The 27324-nt window shown below is 36.5% G+C and overlaps 1 protein-coding gene across 1 annotated transcript; it reads left to right on the top strand.

The window, feature by feature from the left end:
• The first annotated feature begins 21686 nt into the window (after positions 1 to 21686).
• On the top strand, positions 21687 to 22722 carry LOC135231390 (olfactory receptor 6C2-like). Its single transcript, XM_064285263.1, has one exon. The coding sequence runs from the start codon at positions 21787 to 21789 to the stop codon at positions 22720 to 22722; it is 936 nt and encodes a 311-aa protein (XP_064141333.1). The 5' UTR covers positions 21687 to 21786.
• The last annotated feature ends 4602 nt before the right edge of the window (positions 22723 to 27324 follow it).

Genomic DNA, 27324 nt, shown 5'->3' with positions numbered 1-27324 from the left:
TCTGAATATCATTGCCTCAATTCTGCTCCTATGACTTTTTATTGAGCTGTCTAATTCTGAAATTTTATTGTTAAGAGTTTGGATTTCTATTCTCTGTCTCTCTAGCCTGTTAAGTTTGACATTATGCTCTTGTGTAACCTTCTTAAGTTCCTCTGTTGCTTTGCCTGTGTGTTCCTTGACTTTGTCAGCATTTCATGTGATTTCCTTCCTGATCTCTTGAAGAGCTCTGTATATTAACCTTTTTAATTCCAAGACTTTCTCTTCCTCCAGGAGGTTTTCTGGCTCTTTTTTTTTTGTCACTTGTTGAAGCCATTTTGGTCTACATATTTATGTGATGTGATATTGACTGTCTCCAAGTCAGCAATAACTTATTATATTTACTTATTTTATGTTTCCTTACTGTGTCCTAGCTTCTTGTTTTCTTTTGTCTTGGTATGCCAAAATAGGCTGCTCATGTGAACTATCCTGATTATTTGTGTCTTTGAAGCTGTCATGTCCTGTAACCAGGTGGTTAGAGCTGTAACTAGGTGTGTAAGCCCAGGAGTCCATTTGCTTTCCTTGTGTGGATTCAGCTCAGGTGTCTAGGTCATCAGTCACCAAGTGCATGGTACAGGCTCTCACCTACAGTCCTAGATGGGCAGGGCTAAAAGGGGTGATTGCAGTAGGCACAGGTATCTGGTTGCAATAGTGGGTTGTGTACTAAGCAAGGTAGGAGGCTGAAGGCTGCCCCTCAGTGCCTGGGTGCAATGTGTGTCCCTGTTCCCTAGAGCACATAGATGGGTGGGTTTTGCAGCCAAACTTCAGGTACCCAGTGCTGTTGGCTGTGAGGAGTGGGAGGCACCACTTATTCTCAGGTCCCTGTGGCAGTTGGCTAGGCGAAGTGTGGAGCCACCAGTCCTCAGGCCCCTGATGTGATTAGGTGAGGACCCAGCTTAAGGGGTAGGACAATGTCAAATGTCACAAATCTGCCACTCTCCCTTAGCTGTTGCTTTTGAAAATGGGTTTCAGATATATACCCTGTGTACTAGGCTAATGAGGGCCTATGCTGTTGAAATGGGCCCACACAGGTCTAAGCAGGATGTAAGGCATTGGAAGACCATGGACTCCTTATGCCTGTGTCTAGGCAAATGGCTGTGCCTTCTCCGATTCCTGGCTTAGGGGAGCTAGCAGATTATTTTTTCCTGTTTGTTAATTTGTTCCCTCTTTCAACCTGGGAGAATGGCTTAGGGCACGTTACAGGTCCCACTTCCAGCCCAGGGGACACAGCAATCACTGAAGCTGTACCAGGACCAGAGCAGAGTGGGGAGGCAGCAGGTAAATGGGAGAGAGTTACTTCCCAGTGGGAGGAAGGCTTTTTTTTTTTTTTTTTATCCTGCAAGATAGGTTAGGGGCTTGCACTTAACTTTTGCAGATTCAGTGCTGCTTTCCCCTGATTCTGCAGGCTTGCCCAGATCCTCAGCTGCTCGGTTTCTCCCAGTATGGAAAACTGCACCCGTGCCAATCAGTCTGCAGGGTGCTGGCCAGTGCAGGTCTGCCAAATCATCACTGCTTCTGAGCTGCCTCTTTCTCCCTCTGCCTCTCAGTCTGATTCCTCAACTTTGTTTTTGATGTTCAGGGCTCCTAGATTGTCATATATAATCAATTCACTTGTTTTTAAGGGTCTTTGTTGTAAGAGGGACCACAGAAAGCATCTGACTACTCTGCCAACTTGGCCCCCCTCCTATTGCCTAGAATTTTTTTGAGAATTTTTGCATCTATGTTCATGAGAGATATTGGTCTGTAATTTCTTTTTTTTCGTGGCGTCTTTGCCTGGTATTGGTTTCAGGGTTATGCTCTCTTCATAGAATGAATTTTGGAAGTATCCGTTCCTTGTCTATGTTCTGAAATAGTTTGAGTAGTACTGGTATAAGCTCTTCTCTGAATGTTTGGTAGAATTTTCCAGTGAAGCCATTTGGGCTGGGGCTTCTTTTTGTTGTGAGTTTTTTTTTATTATTATTACCTTCTCAATCTCTTATCTAGTTATGGATCTATTTGGATTTTCAACAACATTTTGCATTAGTTTGGATAGGTAATGTGTTTCTAGAAATTTGTCCAGGTTCTGTACACCTTCATCTAAAATACAGTAATAAAAAAAGCAAGATATACAATGCAATATGCAGTAAAAAAAGAAAAATATATAGAGATAGAAAGTAGATAAGTGGCTGTCAGGGGATGGCAAGAGGAAGGCGTTGGGAGTTATCGAGTCTCTTTTTGGGATAATGGAAATGTCCAGGACTTAGTAGTGATGGTTGCACATTACAAATATACTAAAAATCACTGAATTATACGCTTAAGAAAAATAGCCTCAATCTCAAAACACTGTACATTCTCAGAGTAGTGTTAAGATAGTAATAAGAATTGCTTGCTATTTATGGCACCCATCATGTATATTAGTTTTGCCAGTTTCCCAGGAGGATGATGCTTAAACTAAAAACAATTCACAGACTATTTGCACCCCAGAGCAACTGAGTTTGAGTAACAGCTGTTAGTGAGGAAAAACAGAAAGTATCAGGAGAAAGACTGCTCAAGACAGATAATATATTTAATGTGATTAGTTTAATACCTGGTGAAACCTAGTAGTTTGGTTTCAAGAAACTGATGGGAGCAATTGAGCCAGGCACTTTTGTAAGTTCTATATAATGTAAAATCTGCAAGAGCTGGAACCTGTGAGATGTGGAAACTGTCAGAGAAGGAAATATAAATATTTTCCACTAATAGAGAGTGATAGGAGGTGCTAAGACTGCACCCTGTCAAAGGCTAAAAGCTTATAAAACCCAGAAAAACAAGGTAATCCTGTCGAGTTCCAGTTCTCACAGGTTTCACAGTGTATGTATTCATTCACTGGTTTAATTTTTAACAATAGTCTGGTTTCCTGCGGATATGAAAGATACTATCAGTAATTCCATTTTATAGATGAAAAAACTGAATAACAGAGAAAGAAAGCAGTGCTTTGTCAATGTGATTAACATTTTAAATCTGACATAAATATATTTTTTTGGTTCTTAGTGACATTGATACCCAGATGTTGAGGTGTGTTTCAATCTTAAACAGACTGAAAATATAAAACTACTGTGATGATATTGTACAACTATATTCATGTTGTACTCAACATAACTTAGCATTCTGTACAACAAAGTTCTCATCAAAACACTGTTTGTGTTCTGCACAACAGGAAACGGTAAGAATAAATTTTAAGCAGAAAGTCATGACGGAAAGAAAGGGGAGGAGCAAATGAGAATAAAGTTGGTTAGAGAAGAAGTCACAAATTTGAAAAATTGTAATAAATGTACATATTTCTTGAATTTTATTTCTTAAATAAAATTAAGAAGTTTAAGATTTTGTTTTAGGATTCATCTTTATTTTGCAATCCAGTATGGGTATTTCCGATCCAATGTGCAGGTAAAAAGAAAATATAAATTGGGCATAAAAAGTAGTAAAAAACAAAAATCCTCAGAACGTGTTGGAACGTGGTGTGTATAAACTAATCTCATTTTAAAGAAATATTCGTTGAAATTGCAAAAGCATACAACTATGGAACCTACGCTACTATATTAATATATAATACTATTTATAACTAAATTAATGGAAAAATTATATGTGAGATGGCTTGCATAGTTTGTTGAACCATAAATCATTGATATGTGACGTTAACACCATTTTCCTTATATCACATATCTCTAAATTATAAATGCAAGTTGAATAGGAATCAGAAATCAACCATGAGTATCCACAGAACAACAACTTTTCTCCAGCTGGGACTGACCAATGATCCAAAACTATTGGTTGAAAAGCATATGGGATACAGCCTTGCAATAGCCCTTCACAAGTTCCCCATCTTGCCCTACTCCTGATAAAATCACAAGGTATTCTGCCAAGACTATATCAGCCAGCAGTTCACCTTACTTATGTGAACTGTAAGAATACATGCAAGGTCACCAGGGTGTCAGAATGAAGTAACTTCTCTATAAAAGCACATATACCCTTAGCAGCCTTCTTAAGCCCTTTGGTTAACAAGATGTTGATATCAACAAGTGTTGCTGATGAAGCCTCCATCAGTTAGGGTCACTTACCCAGCCAATAATAAATGCACTCATTGAGGTATTATTTGAGTAACAGTTAAATTTTTGTTGTGCTAAGACACCAAAATCATAGGGTTTGCTACATTAGATAACAATAGCTTAAAAGGAATACACAGAAAAGTATTTATTACAAGATAGTTTATGGAAAATGGACATCTAGAATATCTAAGGAATTAGTCATACCATTGAATACTGATTATAGAAAATAAACATGGATACAAGTTATTGGTAAACAGATACAGAAATTATATTCAATATATTAGTGTTTAAAAATTACTGAGAGAAAATGAAGGCATGATTCTTATAAACTTGTTATGATCAAGTTCTTTCAAAGAAAATGTTAAATTATTTATCAATGAATATAATGAATAGAGTTGGGACATCTGCTTCTGGCCAAGATGGGATAACAGTGAAAAAAATTTATCCTCTCACCAGAAACAACTAAAAAATAGTCAAAGTATATGAAAAAGTTGTTTTCATGAAACTAGTCATAGAGTAAAGGACAGTGATCTCTATAGAGGAAAAACAGAGGAGCTGAGCCTTACAAATAACCAAACTTAATGCCTGATGATAGTTTCTAGACCATAGCACTGTGAGGAGAACACCAAGCATAAACCAAGTCTCCCTGAATTGGAGATGAGAGATGAGATTCCCTAAATAGCAAGGAGAATTTGAAGAGCAAATTCAGAGTCCTGAGGAGAAGAAGGGTGCACAGAGAAAGCCCCAAGATATACAAAGGGCCCTTCAGATAGGCAATGAGTATTATCAGTGCATATATGTGAAAAAAGCACCAAAATGAATCTATCACTTGCAAATAACTGCATGCCAAGACAAAGACCAAAAGTATTTATGAAACTATAGAAATATCCAGCAGATAACAAGGTAAATTCATGCAGTCTGGCATGCAATAGAAAATTATCAAGCATGCAAATAAGCAGAAAAATATGTCACAAAGAGAAAAAGAAATAAATCAGTTCATATTGAACAAGAAATGGCACAGATGATGGAAAAATAGTTAATACTTGTTAATATATTATTTTTCAACATACTCAAAAAATTAGAAGAATAACTGAGCATCTTTAAGAAAAGCGTGATCTATCAATTTCCTATTGCTGCATAACAAATTACCACCCATTTAGTTCATAGTTCTCTGTTTCAGAAGTACAGGAAAAGCATCGCTGGATTCTCTCCTGAAGGTACCAAAAGGTCAAAATCAAGTTGTCAACCAGGCAGTGTTTTCATCTGTTACTTGGGATTCTCTTCCAAGTTCATGTCATTGTGGTGGAATTAAGTTTCTCAGGGTTGGTGGATGGAGGGCCTTATTTCCTTGATGGTTGTCAGGCCACTCTCAGCTTCTAGAGGTTGTCCATATTCCTTGTCACATGCCTCCCCCCTGCCAAGTTCAAAGCCAAACATGGAGAATCTTCTTTATCTTGAACATCTCTCATGCTTTAAATATCTTTCTCCAGGAAGAGCCTCCATCCCTTTTAAGGGCTTATCTGCTTAGGTCAGGCCCACTGGAAATAATTTTCCTATCTTAAGGTCAACTATGGAAAACCTGGTGGCATAGTGGTCAAGAGGTATGGCTGCTAACCAAAATGTCGGTAGTTCAAATCCACCAGGCGCTCTTTGGAAACTCTATGGGGCAGTTCTACTCTGTCCTTATAGGGTCACTATGAGTCAGAATCAACTTGACAGCAATGGGTTTGGTTTTGGGTTTTTAAGGTCAGCTATATGACCTTATTAAGTATGAAAAATCCCTTCACAGTAGCACCTACTTTAACATCTCACTGAATAAATGAGAGAAAATATGTTTACAGCAGAAATTTAGAATCTTAGTGTCATTTTAGAATCCTTCCCACCATACATGGAAGATATAACCATTCAATCTGAACTTCTTAAGATAAAGACTAAGATTTCTGAGATGAAAAAATATACTAAATCGTATTAACAGTTAGACAGTGCAGAAGAGAGATTGGTGAATCTGAAGGCAAGACATAACAGTAGAAACTATCAAAAATGAAACAAAGAGAGAATTAAAAGAAAAAAAGTGCAGATCATCAATTAGCTGTTGGACAACATCAAGGAGTATAATGTACATATAATCACCGACTACAAAGAATGAGAGAGGAGAGAGAAAAAATATTTCAAGAAATTACTATCAAAATTTTTTTCATATTTGATTAAAATTATTAAAAGAAAGATTAAAGAATTTCAATAAGCCCTAAGCACAGGAAACATTAAAAAAAAAAAAAAAAAAAAAAAACCAGGGCACATCAAAATTAAATTGCTTCAAACCAGTAATAATAATCTTTAAAAAAATCTTAAAAGCAGCTAGATAAAAAATGACATATTACATACAGAGAAGCAGATATGAAAATTATAGCATACTTCTCATCATAAGCAATGCAAGTCAGAAGATAGTAGAGCAACATCTTCAAAGTACAAAAAAACAACAAACTCATTTAAAATTCTCTACCTAATGATATTATCTTCAAAAAACAAAAGTGAAATAAAGACATTTTCAAACTTGCAAATGCTAAACTAATTCTTCAGAGGCAGAATAGTACAACAGTAAATATTAAAAACAAGTCTATCAGGAACACGGAAAATTATACCAGACGGAATCCCAAATCTAGAGAAATGAAGGAAGCTCACTGGAGGTGGTAACTATGAAGCTCACTGGAGGTGGTAACTATTTAAAAAAAAAAAAAATTTTTTTTAAATGTAAAACATTTTTTATATTATTTATGTTTCTTAAAAAGTTAGTGAACTTTTTAATAAAAATACAGTATACTTGAGATTAAACATATAGAAGTAATATGTATGAATAATAACACTCACTGCTACAACGTGCTTACATCATTTATGAAGTTATATAACTTTGAAGGTAGATGGCAATAAATTAAAAATATGTCTTATACACTTTAGAGCAACCATTAAAATAACTAAGCAGTAAGTTCTATCAAGAATAGGGAAAAAAAAGAGAGAAAATAGAATCATAAAATATCAAATTAATCCAAAAGAAGACAGAAAAAAATGAATGAGGAAATATCAAACAGATTGAGTGGAAAATAAGTGGTAAGATTGTGAACAGAAAGACAACATTGCTGTCACTAATAATAAATGCAAATGATCTAAGTGCAGAAATTAAAAGGCAGAAAATGTCAGATTGGATTAAAAAAAAAAAGAGCCAATTCTAGGCTGCATACAAAAACACTTTAAATATTTTTTAAAATGTTAAAAATAAAAAGATGAAAAAATGCTTTGCTATCACCAATGAAAAGCCAACATGGTTACATTAACATTGAACAAAGTACAATCCAGAACAAAGAATGTTACCTGAGATAAAAAGTCTCATTTAGGACATTAAAAAACCCTAAATGTTTGTGCAACTATACACCAGCATTTCAAATACATACTGCAAAAACTGATAGAACCATAAAAAAGACGCAAATCCACAATTACAGTTGGAGGTTTTTTTATGTAATTTTATTTATTCTCTTGTTGAGAATATGCACAGCAAAACATATACCAATTCAACAGTTTCTACATGTACAACTCAGTGACATTGATTACATTCTTTGAGTTGTGCAACCCCCTCACCCTCATTTTCAGAGTTGTTCCTCCCCCATTAACATGAACTCACTTTCCCCTAACATACTGTGCAATCTTTTGAGTTGCTATTGTCAGTTTGATCCCGTGTAGATAGCTCTTAAAAGAGCATAATGCTCAAAGCAGACATGTTTTACCACTTAAGCTTAACTATTGTTTAGTTTTAAGAAAACCTTCAGGGAATATTTTTGGTTTACAGTTTAAAGATTATCTCCAAGGCAATAATTTCAGAGATTTATCTAGCCTCCATGGCTGCAGAGAGTTTAGAATCCACAGGAATTCGAAATTCTGTTCTGAATTGTCTCCCTTTTGAACAAGATTATTTTATGGAATCTTTGACCAAAATGTTCGGTGATGGTAGCCAGGCAACATGCAGCTCTTCTCTCTCATGGCAAAGACGGCAGTTGCTCATGGAGGCAATTAGCCACACATTCCATTTTCTCCTCCTATTCCTGGCTCTTCTTCTTCCTTTGTTGTTCAGTACTTTTTTGATAGTGATTAACAGAAAAAATTACAAGGAAATTCAAGAATATAGAAAGTTTGAAAAAAAATCCATCAACTTGATATATTGACATTTATGGAGCACTCCAAATAAGGATTACAGAATACATAATCCTTTCCAGCGTATATCCAACATCTTTTAGAATAGACGATATTCTAGGCACAGACCATACAATATCATAAGAAATATGAACTCTGACCACAACAGAATTAAAATAGAAAACAATAACAATCTGGAAAAAAAAAAAAAGATCATTGCAGAAATCAACTGGAATAGAAGAGAAAAACAATGGGAAAAACTGTCCTAAATAAAACCATGAAAGAAAACAGAGAGGATACACACATTGCCGTTACGAGGAATGTGAGAAGTGACGTCACCAAAAAATCTAAAGATATTAAAAAGATACAAAGAGAATATTATTAAAATGTGTAACTATAAATTGAAAATTTAAAAAAAAAGGACAAATTCTTTGAAACAGTCTGAATCAATGGTGAGAGTTAAACAGTGTTTGATAAAGACAACCCAAAATGACAATGTTAACAAATCTAGTTTGTTACCAGAAAAAGATACAAGAAAAGAGAACCTTTAAAATTGGTTTTTTTCCACAGGCAAAGAGAAATATATTATTACCCAGAAGATTTCATTTCAGGAAGGTTAAATTGATTTAATATTTGAAAAATCAATCAATGCAATTCACCATACTATGAGATTAAAAAAAAAAAAAACACATGTATACATAATCCTACCAGTCAATGCAGAAGAACATTTGAAAAATTCGATATCCATTCCTGATTAAAAAAAAAAAAAATTCAGAAAATATGAAAGGGAATTTCCTCAATTTGATAAAAGACAGCCACAAAAAAAACTACAACTAACATCATATTTAGTGGTTAAGTAGTGAATGCTTGCTTTCTCCCTAAGACCATGAACAAAGCAAAAATGCCCACTCTTATCACTTCTATCCAATATCGTCCATGGGGTAATTCAAAAACTAAATAAAAGAAAACTAGATGGGGCAGGAGAAAATACGCATCTTTATTTTCCTGTAAATATGATCATCTATATAGAAAACCCTATGTTATTGTTGGAAGGTGCCCTCGAGTTGGTTCCAACTCATAGACACCTATGTACAGCAGAACAAAATACTGCCCAGACCTTCACCATCCTCAAAATTGTTGTTATGTTTGAGACATTGTTGCAGCCACTGTGTCAATCCATCTTTTTAAGGGTCTTCCTCTTTTACACTGACCATATGCTTTACCATGTATGATGTCCTTCTTTAGGGACTGGTCCCACCTGATAACATGTCCAAAGCATGTGAGATGGAGTCTCGCTATCCTTGTTTCTAAGGGGCATTCTAGCTGTAATTCTTCCAAGACAGATTTGTTAGTTCTTCTGACAGGCCATGGTATAGGCAATATTCTTAGCCCAACATCATAATTCAAAAGCATCAATAGTTCTTCTGTCTTCCTTATTCATTGTCCAGCTTTCACATGCATATGAGGCAATTGAAAACACCATAATGAACTAGAGCAACCCTATTGGAACAGAATAGAAATACCCCATAGGGTGTCCAAGGAGTGGCTGGTGGAATCCAGCTGCTGACCTTTTGGTTAACAGGCGAACTCTTAACCACTGCACCACCAGGGCTCCAGGTACTTAGTCCTTAAAGAGACATATTTGCTTTTCAAAACTTTAAAGAAGACTTTTGCAGCAGATTTGTCCAATGCAGTGTGTCGTTTGATTTCCTGAGTGCTGCTTCCGTGGACGTAGATTGTGGATCGAAGTAAATGAAATCCTTGACAATTCAATCTTTACTCCATTTACCTTGATGCTCTTTATTGGTCCAGTTGTGTGGATTTTTGTTTTCCTTATGTTGAGGTGTAATCTATACTGAAGGCTATAGTTTTTGATCTTCATCAGTAAATGCCTCCTCTTCATTTTCAGCAAGCAAGGTTCTGTCACCTACGTAACACAGGTTTCTAATGAGTCTAACTCCAATTCTGATGCCACCTTCTTCATATAGTCCAGCTTCTCAGATTATTTGCTGAGTATATAGATTGAATAAGTACGGTGAAAGGACACAACCATGACACACACGTTTCCTGATTTTAAACCACTCAGTATCCCCTTGTTCTATTTGAATGACTGTCTCTTGGTCTATGTACCGGTTCCCCACAAGCACAATTAAGTGTTCTGGAGTTCCTGTTCTTCATAATGTTATCCATAATTTGTTATGAGCCACGCAGTTGAATACGTTTGCATAGTAAATAAAACGCAGGTAAACCTCTTTCTGCTATTCTCTGTTTTTAGCTGAGATCCATCTGACATCAGCAATGACATCCCTGGTTCCACTTCCTCTTCTAAATCTGGCTTGTATTTCTGGCAGTTCCCTGTCTATGTATTGCTGTAACCTCTTTTAAATGATCTTTGTCAAAATTTTACTTGTGTGTGATATTAATGATATTGTTCTATAATTGCCTCATTCTGTTGGATCACCTTTCTTTGGAATGGGCAAAAATATGGATCTCTTTCAGATTATTGAGCAGGCAGCTGTCTTCCAAATTTCCTGGCATAGATAAGATGAGCACTTTCAGCGCTGCATCTGTTGAAACATTTCAGTTGGTACTCTGTCAGTTCCTGGAGCCTTGTTTTTTGCCAACGCCCTCAGTGAAGCTCGGACTTCTTCCTTCAGTACCATCTGTTCCCCATCATATGCTTACCTCCTGAAGTAATTGAACATTAACGAAATTCTTTTTGGTACACTGACTGTGCATTTCTTCCATCTTTCTTGATACTTCCTATGTCATTTAATAATTCCCCTGTATAAGCCTTCAATCTTGCAATTCAAGGCTTACATTTTTTCGTCAGTTCTCTCAGTTTGAGAAATGCTGAGTGTGTTCTTCTATATTGGTTTTTCAACTTCAGGTCTTTGCACCTTTTATTATAGTATTTTACTTTGTCTTCTTGAGCCACCCTTTGAAATTTTCTGTTCAGCTCTCATACTTCATCATTTCTTCCTTTTGTTTAGCTGTTCTGTGTTCAACATCAAGCTTCAGAGTCTCTTCTGAGATCCCTTTTGGTCTTTTCCTTCTTTCCAGTCTTTTTAATGACCTCTTGCTTTCTTCATGTATTATGTCCTTGATGCCATTCCACAACTCATGTGGTCTTCGGTCATTAGCTTCAATGTGTCAAATCTGTTCTTGAGATGGCCCCTAAATTCAGGTGGGATATACTCAGGTCAATTTTTGGCTCCCATGGAATTGTTCTAATTTTCTTGAGCTTCAATTTGAGATTGCATATGAACAATTGATGGCCTATTCCCACACTCAGCCCCTGGCCTGGTTCTGACTGATGATATTGAGGTTCTCCATCATCTCTTTCCACAGATGTAGTCAATTTGATTCCTGTGTATTCCATCTGACAAGTCCAAGTGTATAGTCACCATCTGTGTTTATGAAACAAGATATTTGCAATGAAGAAGTTGTTGGTTTTGCAAAATTCTATCATGTGATCTCCAGCATCATTTCTGTCACTAAGGCCATATTTTCTGACCACTGTTCCTGCTTATTAGTTTCCAACTTTTTCATTTCAATTGCCAGTAATTATCAATGCATCTTTATTGCATGTTTGATCAATTTCAGACTGCAGAAGTTCATAGAAATCTTCAATTTCTTCATCTTTTTCCTTAGTGGTTGGTGCATAAATTTGTGTAAATTAGTATTATCTGGTCTTCCTTGTAGGCATATGGGTATTATCCTATCATTGGCAACTTTGTACTTCAGAATAGACCTTGAGATGTTATTTTTGACAATGAACACAATGCAATTCCTCTTCAAGTCATCATTCCCGGCAGAGTAGACCATATGATTATCTGATTTTAAATGGCCAATACCAGCCCATTTCAGCTCACTAATGCCTAGGATATCAATGTTTACGTGTTTCATTTTTGATGATTCCCAATTTTCCTAGGTTCATATTTTGTACATTTTTGATGATTCCCAATTTTCCTAGGTTCATATTTTGTACATTTTTGATGATTCCCAATTTTCCTAGGTTCATATTTTGTACATGTTCCAGTTACTAATGGATGTTTGCTTCTATTTCTTCTAACTTTGAATTGTGCCAAATCAGCAAATGATGGTCCTGAAGCTTAATTCCTTCCTTGTCATTAAGGTTGACTATACTTTGAAGAGGCAGCTCTTCCCCAGTTTTCTTTTGAGTACCTCCCAACTAGAGGGTCTCATCTGCTGGCACTATATCAGACAATGTTCCTCTGCTATTCATAAGGTTTTCACTGGTTAATTTTTTTCAGAAGTAGGCTGCTAGATCCTTCTTCTTAGCCTGTCTTAGTCTGAAAGCCCAGCTGAAAACTCTCCACCATGGCTGACCCTGCTGGTATTTGAAAGAGCGGTAGCATAGCTTCTAGCATCTCAGCAACATGTAAACCACCACAGTATGACAAACTCACAAGTGTGAGGGAAAACCCTGTGCATCCTACAAAAAATTACTACAACCAATAAGGGAGTTTATAAATGTTGCAGGAAAAAATCTGCATACACAATTTAAATATATGTGTACATTCTTGCATCAACCAGAAATTGAGAAATAAAAAGTAGCATAAAAATATGAAACATTTAGGCCTAAATCTGACAAAAGATGTGAAAGACTTGTAGGCAAAACTAAAAGTTTAGTTGAGAGAAGTTTAAAAAGAGCCATATATTGTAACCATTCCTGAAGCTAACTCTCCAGATAGGGATTGGATTGGAGTATAAGATAGACAATGATACTGGTGTAGGGTGGGCTTCTTGGCTCAAGTAAACACATGAGGCTATGTGGACAGCTCCTGTCTGGAGGTGAGATGAGAAGGAGGAGGGGGACAGAAGCTGGCTCAATGGGCTTGGGGAATGCAAGGTGGAGAGGAGGAATGTGCTGTCTCATTGGGAGGAGAGCGCCTAAGAGTACATAGCAAGGTATGTGTAACTTTTTGTATGAGAAACTGACTTGATTTGTAAACTTCCACTTAAAGCACAATAAATAAATAAATAAATTTGAATTTTTTAAAAAAGCCACAAAACTGGAGATATATTCACTTTCATGGTTGTAAAGATGAAATATTGTTAAAAGTTCAAATTCTCTCTAATCAATCCATAGATTCAATGCAATACTAATCAAAATCCAAACAGGCTTTTTTGTAGAAATCAACAAGCTAATTATAAACTTTACATGGAAATGCAAAATATCTAGAATAATTAAATTAACTTTGAAAAAGACCAAAGTTATAGGACCTACATAATCTGATATTAACACTTACTATAAAGCTATGATAATCAAGAGACTGTGGTAAAGGTATAAATATAGACAAATGAATCAGTGGAAAATAATTGAGATTCCAGAAATAAATCCCTGCATTTAGGGTCAACCAAGTTTTTTATTGAGGAAAAAGCAATTTGTTGGAAAAACGATAATCTTCTCATTAATGATGCTGAAAGAACTGGATATTTATATATTTTTTAAATAAACTTCAATTCATACCTGTATTATTTACAAAAATTAACTAAAATAAGTCACAGACCTAAATGTAAAGCCTAAATTATAAAAACTGTAGAAGAAAATATAAGAGGACAATGTTGTTGGGTTAGGCAAAAATTTTTTAGATATGACACTAAAAGGATGATCCATTGATAAATTTTAGGAAATGCAATTCACAAAATTAAGAACTTCTGCTCTTAAAAAGACACTATTAAGTGACTAAGACATGCCACAAACGAGGAGGAAATATTTGTAAATCACCTGTCTGATAAAGGACTTGCACCCAGACTGTATAAAACAATCTCTTAAAACTCAATAAGAAGAAAACACACAACTAAATGAACAAAAAGGCAAAGGATTTAAATAGATGTTTCACCAAAGGAGATATACAGACAGCAAATAAACACACTAAAGGATTCCTAACATCATTAGCTATTAGAAATGAAAATGAAAAGCCCAATGGGATACCATTACATACCTACTGGAATGTCTGAAAGTAAAAGACTGATGATTTCAAAATAAGTGGAGCAGTTAGACTAATTCTACACCACTCATAGAAATGTAAAATCATACAGCCATTTTAGAAAACCGGTAGTCTCTTAAAAAGTTAAATATATGATCCAGCAATTCTAGAATTACGTATTTGCCCAGTAGAAGTGAAAGCATATGTCCTTACATAGACTGATACATGAATGTCCATAACCGCTCTATATGTAATGGCCTAAAAATTTAATAGAAAAATATCTATCAACAAGGAACGAGCAAGCAAATTTTTTTATATCCACACAATGAAATGTTTTTTCATGGGAAAAAAAATGGATTATAACCACATGTAATAACATAAATGAACATCAAAAAATATGCTGAGTAAAATAAGCTAGGAAAAAAAAGAATGCATACTGTATGATTCTATTTATATAAAATTCTAGGAAACATACTCACCTACAGTGACAGAAAACAGACCAGTTATTGGCTGAATGGCAGCAGTAGGCAGATGGACAGGAGAGAGGAATTAAAAAGGTGCCCCAAAAAACATTTGGAAATGATGCATATGTTCATGTTGGTGATTGTGGTGACACTTTCTAGAAGTATGCGTGTCAAAACTTGTTAAACTCTACACTTCACATATATGCAGTTTATTGTATATACTTCAAAAATTAAAAAGCCAAAAAAAAAATTGATAGATTTGATGGTATAAAACCATGAACCATATGCCAAAAATCAGCACTAATGTTTTTAAAGTGTTATAATCTTAAAACTCAGATTTAACATACTTAAAAGATCAAAATGAGTAGATTTGAAAACAAAAATAATATCCAGTAATGAATTAATTATAGTAGCAAATGTTCTACCTAAACTAATTTTATGTCTTTTACGAGATTCTGCAAAATTTATAAATATGAAATAATGCCTTGATCTAGAAATTTCATTTCTATCAATTATTTTCACATATATGCAAAAATACTAGTATGAAAATGCTTTGGTATGAAGATGCTTTGGTTAGAATGGTTGGTAACTGTGAAAAAGGAAAAAAAATACAAATTTAATTCAGGCATTGGTTAAATGAAAGAGAAAATAATCAGACAGCTTTATAAATGCTTAAAACATAGAAAAACTTAAAATTATGTTAAGTGCTAAATTGAGATGTATTTAAGTATATAAAAAAATTTGTATCCAATTGAAGATATAGTTGCAAATGTTTATGCATTTATGAATAACAGCTATACTATGTTGGTGCTGTTTTTAGGTGCCCTCAAGCGCATTCCGACTCATAGCGACCATCTGTGCAACAGAATGTGACACTGTCTGGTCCTGCTCCATCGTCAAAATCGTTGTCATGCTTAAGCCCATCGTTGCACCAACTGTGACAATCCATCTTTCTGAAGGTCATCCCGTTTTCAATGACACTCTACCAAGCACGACATCCTTCTCCAAGGACTGATCCCTTCTGATAACATGTCCAAAGTATGTGAGATGAAGTCTCACCGTATTTGCTTCTAATGAACATTCTGGCTATACTTGTTCCAAGACAGATTTTTTTGTTCTTCTGACACTCCATGAAGTATTCAATATTCTTTGCAACACCATAATTAAGAGGCATTAATTGTTTTTAGCTCTTCCTTACTTCCTGTCCATTTTTCACATGCATATGAGGCTAGTGAAAACACCATGGCTTGGGTCAGGCACACCTTAGTACTTAAAGCGACATCTTTGTTTTCTAATACTTTATGGAGATGTTTTCCAGCAGCTTTGCCCAATGCGATTTGTCCTTTGATTTCTTGACTGCTGCTTCCATGGGTGTTGATTGTGGATCCAAGTAAGATGAAATCCTTGACAACTTCAGACTTTTTTCCATTTGTCATGATGTTGCTTATTGGTCCAGTTGTGAGGATTTTTGTTTTCTTTATGTTGAGGTGTAATCCATACTGAAAGCTGTGGTCTTTGATCTTCATCAGTAAGTGCATTAAGCCCTGTTCACTTTCAGCAAGCAAGGTTGTGTCATCTTCATAATGCAGGTTGTTAATGAGTCTTTCTCCAGTCTTGATGCCCCGTTCTTCTTCATGTAGTTCAGCTCCTTGGATTATTTGCTCAGTATACAGATTGAATGAGTATGCTGAAAGGATACAACCATGACTCACACGTTTCCAGCTTTAAACCACACAGTATTCCTTCGTTCTGTTCCAACGACTGCCTCTTGGTCTAAGTACAGGTTCCTTAGGAGCATAATTAAGCATTCATAATTCCCATTCTTTGCAATGTTATCTGTAATTTGCTATGATCCACACAGTTGAATGTCCTTGCATAGTCAATAAAATACAAGTACACATCTTTCTGGTATTCTCTGCTTTCAGCCAAGATCCATCTGACATCAGCAGTGATACTCCTTGTTCCACGTCACTTTGTAAATCTGGCTTGAATTTCTGGTAGTTCCCTGTCGACATACAGCTACAACCTCTTTTGAATGATCTTTTGCAAAATTTTACTTGTGTGTGATACTAATGATATTGTTCAATAATTTCCACAGTCTGTTGTATTAACTTTCTTTGGAATGGGTGCAAATATGCATCTCTTCCAGTCCGTTTGCCAGGTAGTTTTTTTAGCACTGTATGAATGAGTACTTCCAGTGCTTCATCCGTTTGTTGAAATATCTCAATTGGTATTCTGTGAATTCCTGGAGCCTTTTTTTTTTGGCCAGTGATTTCAGTGCAGCTTGGACCTCTTCCTTTGGTAACATTGGACCAATTCTTTTTGGTACAGAGACTCTCTTTTCATCCTTCTTTTGATGCTTCCTGCATCATTTAGCATTTTCCCCATAGAATCCTTCAATATTGTAACCTGAGGCTTGAATTTTTCCTTCATTTCTTTTAGCTTGAGAAATATTGAGCTTGTTCTTCCCTTTGGTTTTCTAGCCCCAGGTCTCTGAATATTGCATTATAACACTTTACTTTGTCTTCTTGAGCTGCACTTTGAAATCTTCTGTTCAGCTCTTTTACTTCATCACTTCTTCCTTTCCCTTTATTCCACGTTCAAGAGCAAATTTCAGAATCTCTTCTGATATCCATTTTAGTCTTTTCTTTCTTTCCTGTCTTTTTAGTGGCCCCTTGCTTTCCTCATGTATAATGTTCTTGATGACATCCCTCAAATTGTCTGGTCTTCAGTCATTAGTGTTCAAAGCATCAAATCTTTTCTTGAGATGGTCTGTACATTTAGGTGGGATATACTCAAGGTTGTACTTTTCTTCTCATGGACTTGTTCTAATTTCTTCAACTTCAACCTGAACTTGCACATGAGCAATTATGGCCTGTTCCACAGTTGGCCCCTGGGGTTGTTCTCACTGATGATATTGAGCTTTTCCATGGTCTCTTTCCACAGATGTCAATTTGAATCCATGTATTTCATCTGGTGAGGTCCATGTATATAGTGGCCATTTATGTTGGTGGAAGAAGGCATTTGCACTGAAAAGGTCCCTAATCTCATAAAATTCTATCATGTGGTCTCGAGAGTCATTTCTATCACCAAGATCATATTTTCCAACTACCAATACCTCTTCTTGCTTCCAACTTTCAAATTCCAATTGCCAGTAATTATCAATGCATCTTGATTGCATATTAGATCTGTTTCAGACTGCAGAAGTTGGAAAAATCTTCAATTTCTTTATCTTTGGCCTTATTGGTTGGTGTGTAAATCAGAATAATAGTCATATTAACTGGTATCACTTGTAGGCATGTGGATATTATCCTATCACTGTTAGCATTGTACTTCAGGATAGATCTTGAAATATTAACAATGAACATGACACCATTCCTCTTCAAATTCTTATTCCCAGCAGAGATGACCATATTATTTTCTGATTTAAAATGGCCAGTGCCTGTCCTTTCCGTTCACTAATGAGTAAGGTCTTGATGTTTATGCATTCCGTTTCATTTTTGATGATTTCCAATTTTTGTAGGTTTGTGTACATTCTACCTTGCGATTATTAATGGATGTTTACAGCTGTTTCTTCTCATTTTGAGTCACGCCACATCAGCAAACGAAGGTCACAAAGGCTTGATTCTTTCCACGTCATTAAGGTCGACTCCACTTTGAGGAGGCAGTTCAGTCTTATTCTGAGTACCTTCCAACATGAGGGGCTCATCACCTGGCACTATATCAGACAATGTTCCCCTGTTACTCGTAAGTTCTTCGCTGTCTAATTTTTTTCAGAAGTAGACTGCCAGGTCCTTCTTCATGGTCTGTCTTAATCTGGAAGTTGAGCTGAAACCTTTCCACCATGGGTGACCCTGCTGATATTTGGTTACTGGTGGCATAGCTTCCTGCCTCAGAGCAATACCCAAGCCCCCACAGTACAACAAATTGACAGACCCATGGGGGAGCTGTAATATAGTGGATATATTTTAAGAAATAAAAAGTTGGAAAGATAAGGTCTAAAATGTATCAACATCATAAGCAGCATCAGGGTATCAAAGGACATATTGCAGTGAGCAAATCTGCTGCAAAAGATCTCTTTAAAGTGTTAAAAAGGAAAGATGTCACTTTGAGTAGTAAGGTGTGCCTGACTCAAGTCATGATAGTTTCAATCACCTTATATGCATGGGAAAACTAGAAAATGAATAAGGAAGACCAAAATAGAATTGATGATTTTGAATTACAGCGTTGGCAAAGAATATTGAATGTACCATGGACTGCCAGAAGAACAAACAAGTGTGTTTTGGAAAAAGTACAGCCAGAGTGCTTCTTGGAAGCGAGAATATCGAGATGTTGTCTCATGTACTTTGGGTATGTTATCAGGAGGGACTAGTCCCTGGAGAAGAACATCAGGCTTGGTAGAGGAGAGGGTCATCAAAAAAAAAAAAAGGGGGGGATCCTCAAAAAGATGGATTGCCACATGGCTGCAACAAGGGGCTCAAGCATAACGACTGTGAGGATGGCACAGGACCAGGTTGTGTTTTGTTCTATTGCACATAGGGTTGCTGTGAGTTGGAGCCAACTCAATGGCACCTAACAACAACAATTAGAAGAAAAAAAACCTTAGAAAAATAAGGTCTATAAGTAAGAAGCTTTTTACATAATTGTACAACCTTTTCCTTTTGCATATCTGATTAAAATTAGCCAATGATGATAATGTATTAATATTTTATAATAAAGGATTTAAATCATATAAAGAATGTAAAATATTCCAATATTTAGTAGATGTAAGTTTTTTTTTTTTTTTTTTATTAACTATGTGTTTAAATTATATACTTATCCCCATACCATGTTTATGGTACTGATGTATTATCCTCCTATCTCCAAGGACATAGTCCCCCTAAAGACTGTATTACTTGTTTTTTTTGACAAAATTTCTTTCCCATAAAATTCATTAATGACTCCTGAAAGTAGGTCACCAGGGACAACTTGTTTTTTTTACTTTATGGCATGTTCAGCAATTTAAAAAATAAAAGGGGCTATGCTTTACATTGTATAATCATTTCTCACTCTTGTGATGTTTTAGAGTGTCATCTCCTCCAACAGTGAATAGAGTTCCTGACATATCCTTGCCCTTAGAGATAATTTATTTTCTATTCAATGATGGAGATAGTAAGAATATCCTGGGAGCTGATAATAGCACAAAATGCATTGTGAGGAAGTCTGTCCAGTATATGGGCATGGAAATTGCTGGGAGCTCTAGGCATTGCCAGACCTGCCAGTGAATGTAAAGACATGAATGTCTTCATAAAAATATCACTTTCCACATTGCAGTTTCAATATTTCTATGTTTAAACAACCAACAGAAACTCCAATTTACTAACAGAAGAGCAAGTATAATAAAGTTTGCTTCTTTGATTGTAATTCCTTTTGTAGCATTCTAGGTCATATTTTTCTTTGAAAAATGAAATGGATTCATGGGTAATTTATTTTTTCTATGTATCCAATATATGCAATGTCACTTTTTAGAATGACTTTATCTTGTAGAGATAAATGTCATTGTTTGGGAGATTTTTATGCATAAGATGCAAACAAATGTGTATCTAATTTAATATAAGAAATATTCAGAGCAACTCTGGCTATGCATTCAACCAAAATCAAAAATAGTAAACTATATTTGTATGTATAGTGGTATATAAGCATACCCCTGTACTCTATGACCCCTAAAAAGAAGAGTAACATACTGGCTGAAGTGGCAGCATCTCATTATAGATTCCTGTCTTCATTTTGAACATTTGATTAAAAGAGAGAATAATCAAAAATCAGTTACTTAGATTTTAGTGTCAATTTGCATATTAACTTTATTCCATTGTAAGTTGTGGATTTGAGAGCACCAAATAACAACAATATATTGGGGAAAAAAGATATGTTTTGATGACTGAACAATGCTCAAATTTTAAAGGGTTGAGTAAGGTTTCACAGTAATGTACACACTATCTGAGAAATTAGAAGATGGGAGAAAGAGGTAGACGGCAAAAAGATAACAAGAACTCTTCTACATCTCAATTTAATATAAATAATTGATATTTGGTAAATGAAAGATTAAATTCAATAAGACTGTCCTAACTTTCAGGTCAATTATGAGCCTCGGTCAGTGCATCTTCTCTGTCTTAGGAACACTGCGTATAGGGTGAATTATCACAGCGAACTCTGCCCCTATCTTAGTATGGACACAGAAAGTTAGGCAATAAAATGAAACTGATCATAAAACGAATAAATCGGGTACACAAAGATAATTTTTTTTTCTATTCATTGATTTCTGAAAACTTTAAGCCTTGACATACTGATTGCATATTGGAAACTTTTGAATCCCTATTGATGTAATTACTGGTTCAAGCCTGAGAAAAATCTCTAGAGCAGATTATCACAAACTCAGAATCTAAAGGTCTTGACCTCTGACTTAAATATCTTATTATTAGGCAAAAGTGGCAACAATGGACAGAAAATAATTCATCTGACTGGAAGATCACGGAGGGAAGAGAAAGCTGTCAGCATTTTGTCAGCAATAAATGTAATGTCCACATTCAGTAACACACTTAAGCCAAAAAAAGCTGGATTGTGTTGATTGGAACGATACGACTTAGGGTTGTTTGTAGGAATAATACAGGCTTGTCTTAAAAGCAAAACAAAAAACAAAAATCTTTTTTTTGGAACAAAGACCTCAAGATCTGCTCTAGAGCCTATATAGTGAGCCTGGGTTATCTGTTATGGATTAGCATTGTTTACAAAAATAATAATATAAAGAATCAAGTGTCGAGAAAAGACAAAAAAGCAAAAATGGTGAAATTTTGTGATTTAGTCTGTGAATAGGGAAGATTTCTTGAGAGTCCAAGGACGTTATTGCTACCCATAATATTATACCTTGTCAACAATCTATTTTAGTTACTTTGAAAAATCCTAAGCAGAGGATGGAAGTAAAATATAAAAAACTAAACGCATAAAGTAATGAAGAATAAAAGCCTAAATATGTTGAATATTTGAACAGTTGAGATAATTTACAATAAAATTTCTCTGAATAGCAGATGCAGATTAGACAGAAGGCACAAGTCAGTGATGAGAAACGGCACAGTAACATCATTCATTCTTCTGGGACTGACTGATGACCCTCAGCTGCAGGTTCTGATTTTTATCTTCCTCTTTCTCACCTACATATTGAGTGTAACTGGGAACCTGACCATCATCACCCTCACCTATGTGGATTCCCACCTGAAAACACCTATGTACTTTTTCTTAAAAAATTTTTCCTTCTTAGAGATCTCATTCACCTCTGCTTGTATCCCCAGATACCTGTATAACATAGCAACAGGTAACAAGGTCATTACCTATAATGCCTGTATGAGCCAAGTGTTTTTTACTGACATCTGTGGAACAACAGAATTTTTCTTCCTGGCCGCCATGTCCTATGACCGCTATGTGGCCATCTGCAAACCCTTGCATTATGTGACCATCATGAGCAGCAGAGCCTGCAGGATTCTCACTATCTGTTGTTGGATGGCTGGTTTATGTGTAATAATCCCACTACTAAGCCTTTGTTCGAATCTGGAATTCTGTGGCTCTAACATGCTTGACCATTTTACCTGTGATGAATTTCCCCTTGTGAAAATCTCATGCTCAACTACATGGATTGTGGAACAGACAGTTAACATCTCTGCTGTGCTGACCCTAAATATGACTCTTACTTGTGTGGTTCTGTCATATGGTAGTATCATCAGGACAATATTTAGATTCCATTCTGTCCACCAAAGGAAAAAGGCCCTTTCTACTTGTTCTTCCCACATGGTTGTGGTTTCCATCACCTATGGCACGTGCATTTTCATCTATATGAATCCTACAGCAAAGGAAGAAGTGACCATTAATAAAGTGGTTTCACTGCTTTTTTCTTCTGCTTCACCAACTTTGAATCCTTTTATTTATACCCTGAGGAATAATCAAGTTAAAAAAGCTTTCAAGGACTCCTTTGAAAGACTTGCATCGCTCTCAACTAAGTAAAAGAAAAAAAAATCTTTTTAATTTAAAAGAACAGATTAATGGCCCAGACATTTTTCCTTGAAGTTTATAACCTTTTTATTTTTTTAATAACCTGTACTTCAGCCACTTGAGGATCTTCAGCAAAATTTTACTTGAGTGTGATGTTAATGATATTGTTCACCTTTTTGGAGAATATGTATAAATATGTATCTCTTCCATTTGGTTGGCCAGGTAGGTGCCTTCCAAATTTCTTGGCATAGGCAAGTGAGCAATTCCAGCACTACATCTGTTTGTTGAAACATCTCAATTTGTATTCTGTCAGTTTCTGAAGACTTGTTTTTCACCAATGCTTTCAGTGCAGCTCAGGCTGCTTCTTTCAGTACCATTGGTTAATAAGCATATTCGACCTCCTGAAATAGTTGAACTTCAACCAGTTCTTTTTGTTATAGTGACTCTGTGTATTCCTTCCATCTTCTTTTGATGCTTTCTGCATTGTTCAATATTTTGTCCGTTGAATTCTTCAATGTTGCAGCTTGAGGCTTGAATTTTTTCCTCAGTTCTTTCAGCTTAAGAAATGCTAAGCATATTCTTCCTTATTGGTTTTCTAGCTCCAGGTTTTTGCACATTTCATTATAATACTTTACTTTGTCTCTTGGAGGTGCCATATGAAATTTTCTGTTTAGCTCTTTTACTTCATCATTTCTTTCTTTTCCTTTAGCTACTCAACATTCAAGAGTAAGTTTCAGAGTCTATTCTGACATCCATTTTGGTCTTTTCTTTCTTTTCTGACTTTTTAATGACCCCTTGCTTTCTTCATGAATGATGCCCTTGATGTCATCCCACAAATTGTCTGGTCTTCAGTCATTAGTGTTCAATGTGTCAAATCTATTCTTGAGATGGTATCCAAATTCAGGTGGGATATAGTTAAGGTGGCATTTCGGCTCTTGTGTGCTTGTTTTAATTTTCTTCAGCTTTGACTTAAACTTGCATATGAGCAATTTATGACCTGTCCCGCAGTCAGGCCCTGGCCTTGTTCTGAATGGTGATATTGAGCTTTTCCATCGTCTTTTCCCACAGATATAGTCAATTTGATTCCTGTGTATTCCCTCTGGCGAGGTCCACGTGTATAGTTGCCATTAATATTGGTGGAAAAAAGTATGGGCAATGAAGTTGCTGGTCTTGCAAAATTTTATCATGAGATCTTTTCTATCACAAAGGCCATATTTTCCAACTACCTATCTTTCTTCTTTGTTTCCAGTTTTCACATTCCAATCACCAGTAATTATCAATGCATCCTGATTGCACGTTTGATCAATTTCAGACTATAGAAGTTGGTAAAAATCTTCAATTTCCCCATCTTTGGTCTTAGTGGTTGGGGCATAAATTTTAATAGTAGTCATATTAACTGGTCTTCCTAGTAGGTGTATGGATATTATCCTGTCACTGACAGTGTTGTGCTTCAGAATAGATCTTGAGCTGCATTCAGAAGAGGATATGGAACCAGGGGTATCATTGGTGATGTCAGATGGACACCTGGCTGACAGGAAAGAATACCAGAGAGATGTTTACCTGTATTTTATTGACTATGCAAAGGCATTCAACTGTGTGTTTCATAACAAATTATGGATGACACTGCAAAGAATTTGAATTCCAGAAAACTGAATTGTACTCAGGAGGAATCTTTATAAAAATCAAGAGGCAGTAGTTTGAACAGAACAAGGGGAGCTTATACAGATTAAAGTCAGAAAAGGTGTGTCATGGTTGTATCCTTTCACCATACTCATTCAATCTGTATACTTAGCAAGTAATCCAAGAAGCTGGACTATATGAAGAAGAACGGGGCATCAGAATTGGAGGAAGACTTATTTACAACCTGGGTAATGCTGATGACATAACCTTGCTTGCTGAAAGTGAAGAGGACTTGAAGGACTTGCTGATGAATATCAAAGACCACAGCCTTCAGTATGGATTACAACTCAACATAAAGGAAATAAAAACACTCACAACTGGACCAATAAGCAACATCATGATAAAAGGAGAAAAGTCTGAAGTTATAATGAATTTCATTTTGCCTGGATCCACAATCAACACCCAGGGAGGCAGCCATTAAGAAATCAAAAGACACGTATGCAATTGGCAAATTTGCTGCAAAAGACCTCTTCAAAGTGTTAAAAAGCAAAGATGCCACCTTGAAGACTAAGGTGACCCTGACCCAATCCGTGGTGTTTTCAATCACCTCATATGCATTCAAGCACAGAAAGATGAATAAGGAAGACAGAAGAAGAATTGGCACCTTTGAGTTGTGCTGTTGGCAAAGAATATTGAATATACCATGGACTGACAAAAGAAAGAACAAATTTGCCTCGGAAGAAGTACAACCAGAATGCTCAGAAGCAAGGATTGTGAAGCTATGTCTCACATAATTTGGACGTGTTATCAGGAGGGACCAGTACCTGGAGAAGGACAGCATGCTTAGTAAAGTAGAAGGAGAGTGAAAAAAAGGAGACCCTCAATGTGATGGATTGACACAGTGACCGCAACAAGGGCCTCAAGCATAACAATTGTGAGGATGGCAAGGGACTGAGCAGCATTTCCTTCTGTTGCACATAGAGTCACAATGAGTCGGAGCTGACTCAATGGCACCTAGCAACAATAACAACCTTTAGAAACATATATTTTCTCAACACTTCTTTAAAATAGCTTCCATAAACCCTGGCTAAGAGATTCTCTTATCTTTGTTTTCCAAAGCAATATCTAAAACATATTTTTGCAACTCATTAAGAGAACATGCAAACAGATTTCTAAAAAAAACTAATTTTTGGGGAATGAAATCAACTTCATTGTTTAAGATATAACAAAAGCTGGAGGAGGTGGAGCCAAGATGGCGGAAGAGGCAGATGTTTCTGGCAAGCCTTCTTTACAGCAAACACCTGAAAAAATAAGTGAAACAAGTATATTTATCAAAAGCTAGGAGCTCTGAGCATCAAAGGCAAGGTTAGAAAACAAACTGAGGGGAAGGTGGAAGAAGAGAGAGTTCAGAAGCAGAGAGGAGCTATCAGACCTGAATCGTGGGGAGCCCTCAGGCACCGTTCCCTGGAGCGGGGGCAGCGGGCTGGTACTAGCATCTGTCCACAGTTTCTTCAGGGAGAAGCAGCCAGCCACACAGCCTACTCACACATCCAGAACCAGAGAAGAATAACGTCCTCAGCAAAAGCTAAGTACTTGGGTATATTTTACCCTGCCCCCTGCTACCAAGTCAGCTTCAGTGGCTGAATTCCCTGGACCAGAGATAGGCCCAGTTGAGCACCTAGGGCCATCCTCCCAGCCTTGGAGAAGGAAAAATTTGCGATTGGGAGAATACATATTTGCCAGCTCCACTAACTGGGGGAGCTCAGGACAGAAGCGGCCACTGTCCAGGCATAAACAGTCTGTGGACTTTGAGTACCTTTTCCCTCTGCATGAACCTATATGGGCCTATTTCAGGAGAACAGGCCCTTGTTGGCAGACTCCAACCATCTCGCCTGTGCGGCAGAGAGTTGGGTGTTTGATGTAGGCATTGCTTTGCCTACTAAACAGGGTCCTCACCTACATACATCAGGGGCCTAAGGACTGGTGGCTCCACTCAGGTCACCCAGCCACCCGTGACAGGGGCCCAGGGATAACTGGCACCTCCCAGCCCTTACAGCCAAAAACATTGGGTGCCCATGGTAGTCTGAAGAACCCACCCACCTCTATGCTCTAGGGAGCACAGACACACTTTCCTCAGAGACATGTGGGGGACGATTCTCAGTCCCCTGAATTGTTCAGAGTGTGACTCCCTGCTGCAACCAGATACAGGTACCTACACCAATCACCCCTGCCACTCTAAGACTGTAGTACACAGCCTGTACCAAACACTTGATGATCAGCTACCTGGACAGCTGAGCTGAATTCATACAAAAAAATGTGAATGGACTCCTAGACTGATATACCTGATAACAGCTCTAGCCATCAGGGGACAGGACATCAGAGCTCCAAAGGCAAAAATAATCAAGCTTGCTGACTCAAGCAACCCATTTGGGCATATCAAAACGAAACAAAGCAAGAAGCTACAATACAGTAAGCAAACATAAAATAATACAATAACTTATAGATGGCTCAGAGAAAACAGTCAATATCAAGTCACATAAACAGACCATGATCGCCTCAACAAGCTCTCAAAACAAAGAAACAAGAGATCTTCTAGATGAAAGTGCACTCCTGGAATTAACAGAGGCAGAATACAAAAGAATAATATACAGAACCCTTCAAGACATCAGGAAGGAAATGAGGCAATATGCAGAGCAAGCCAAGGAACACACAGATAAAGCAACTGAAGAAATTGAAAAGGTTATTCAGGAACATAATGAAAAATTTAATAAGCTGGAAAAATCCACAGACAGACAGCAACCAGAAATTCAGAAGATTAACAATAAAATTACGGAATTAGATAACTCAACAGAAAGTCAGAGGAGCAGAATTGAGCAAGTAGAAGGCAAATTTTCTGAACTTTAAGATAAATCAGTTGGCACTAATATATCTGAAGAAAAATCAGAAAAAAGAATTTTAAAAAATGAAGAAACGTTAAGAATCATGTGAGACTCT

This window comes from Loxodonta africana, chromosome 4 (assembly GCF_030014295.1).
Source record: "Loxodonta africana isolate mLoxAfr1 chromosome 4, mLoxAfr1.hap2, whole genome shotgun sequence".
Lineage (NCBI taxonomy): Eukaryota > Metazoa > Chordata > Mammalia > Proboscidea > Elephantidae > Loxodonta > Loxodonta africana.
This window is presented reverse-complemented; position numbering and strand designations above follow the sequence as displayed.

What these genes read in the sequence shown, in the direction of transcription:
- LOC135231390 (XM_064285263.1), top strand. Translation starts at nt 21,787, where the DNA reads ATGAGAAACGGCACAGTAACATCATTCATTCTTCTGGGACTGACTGAT.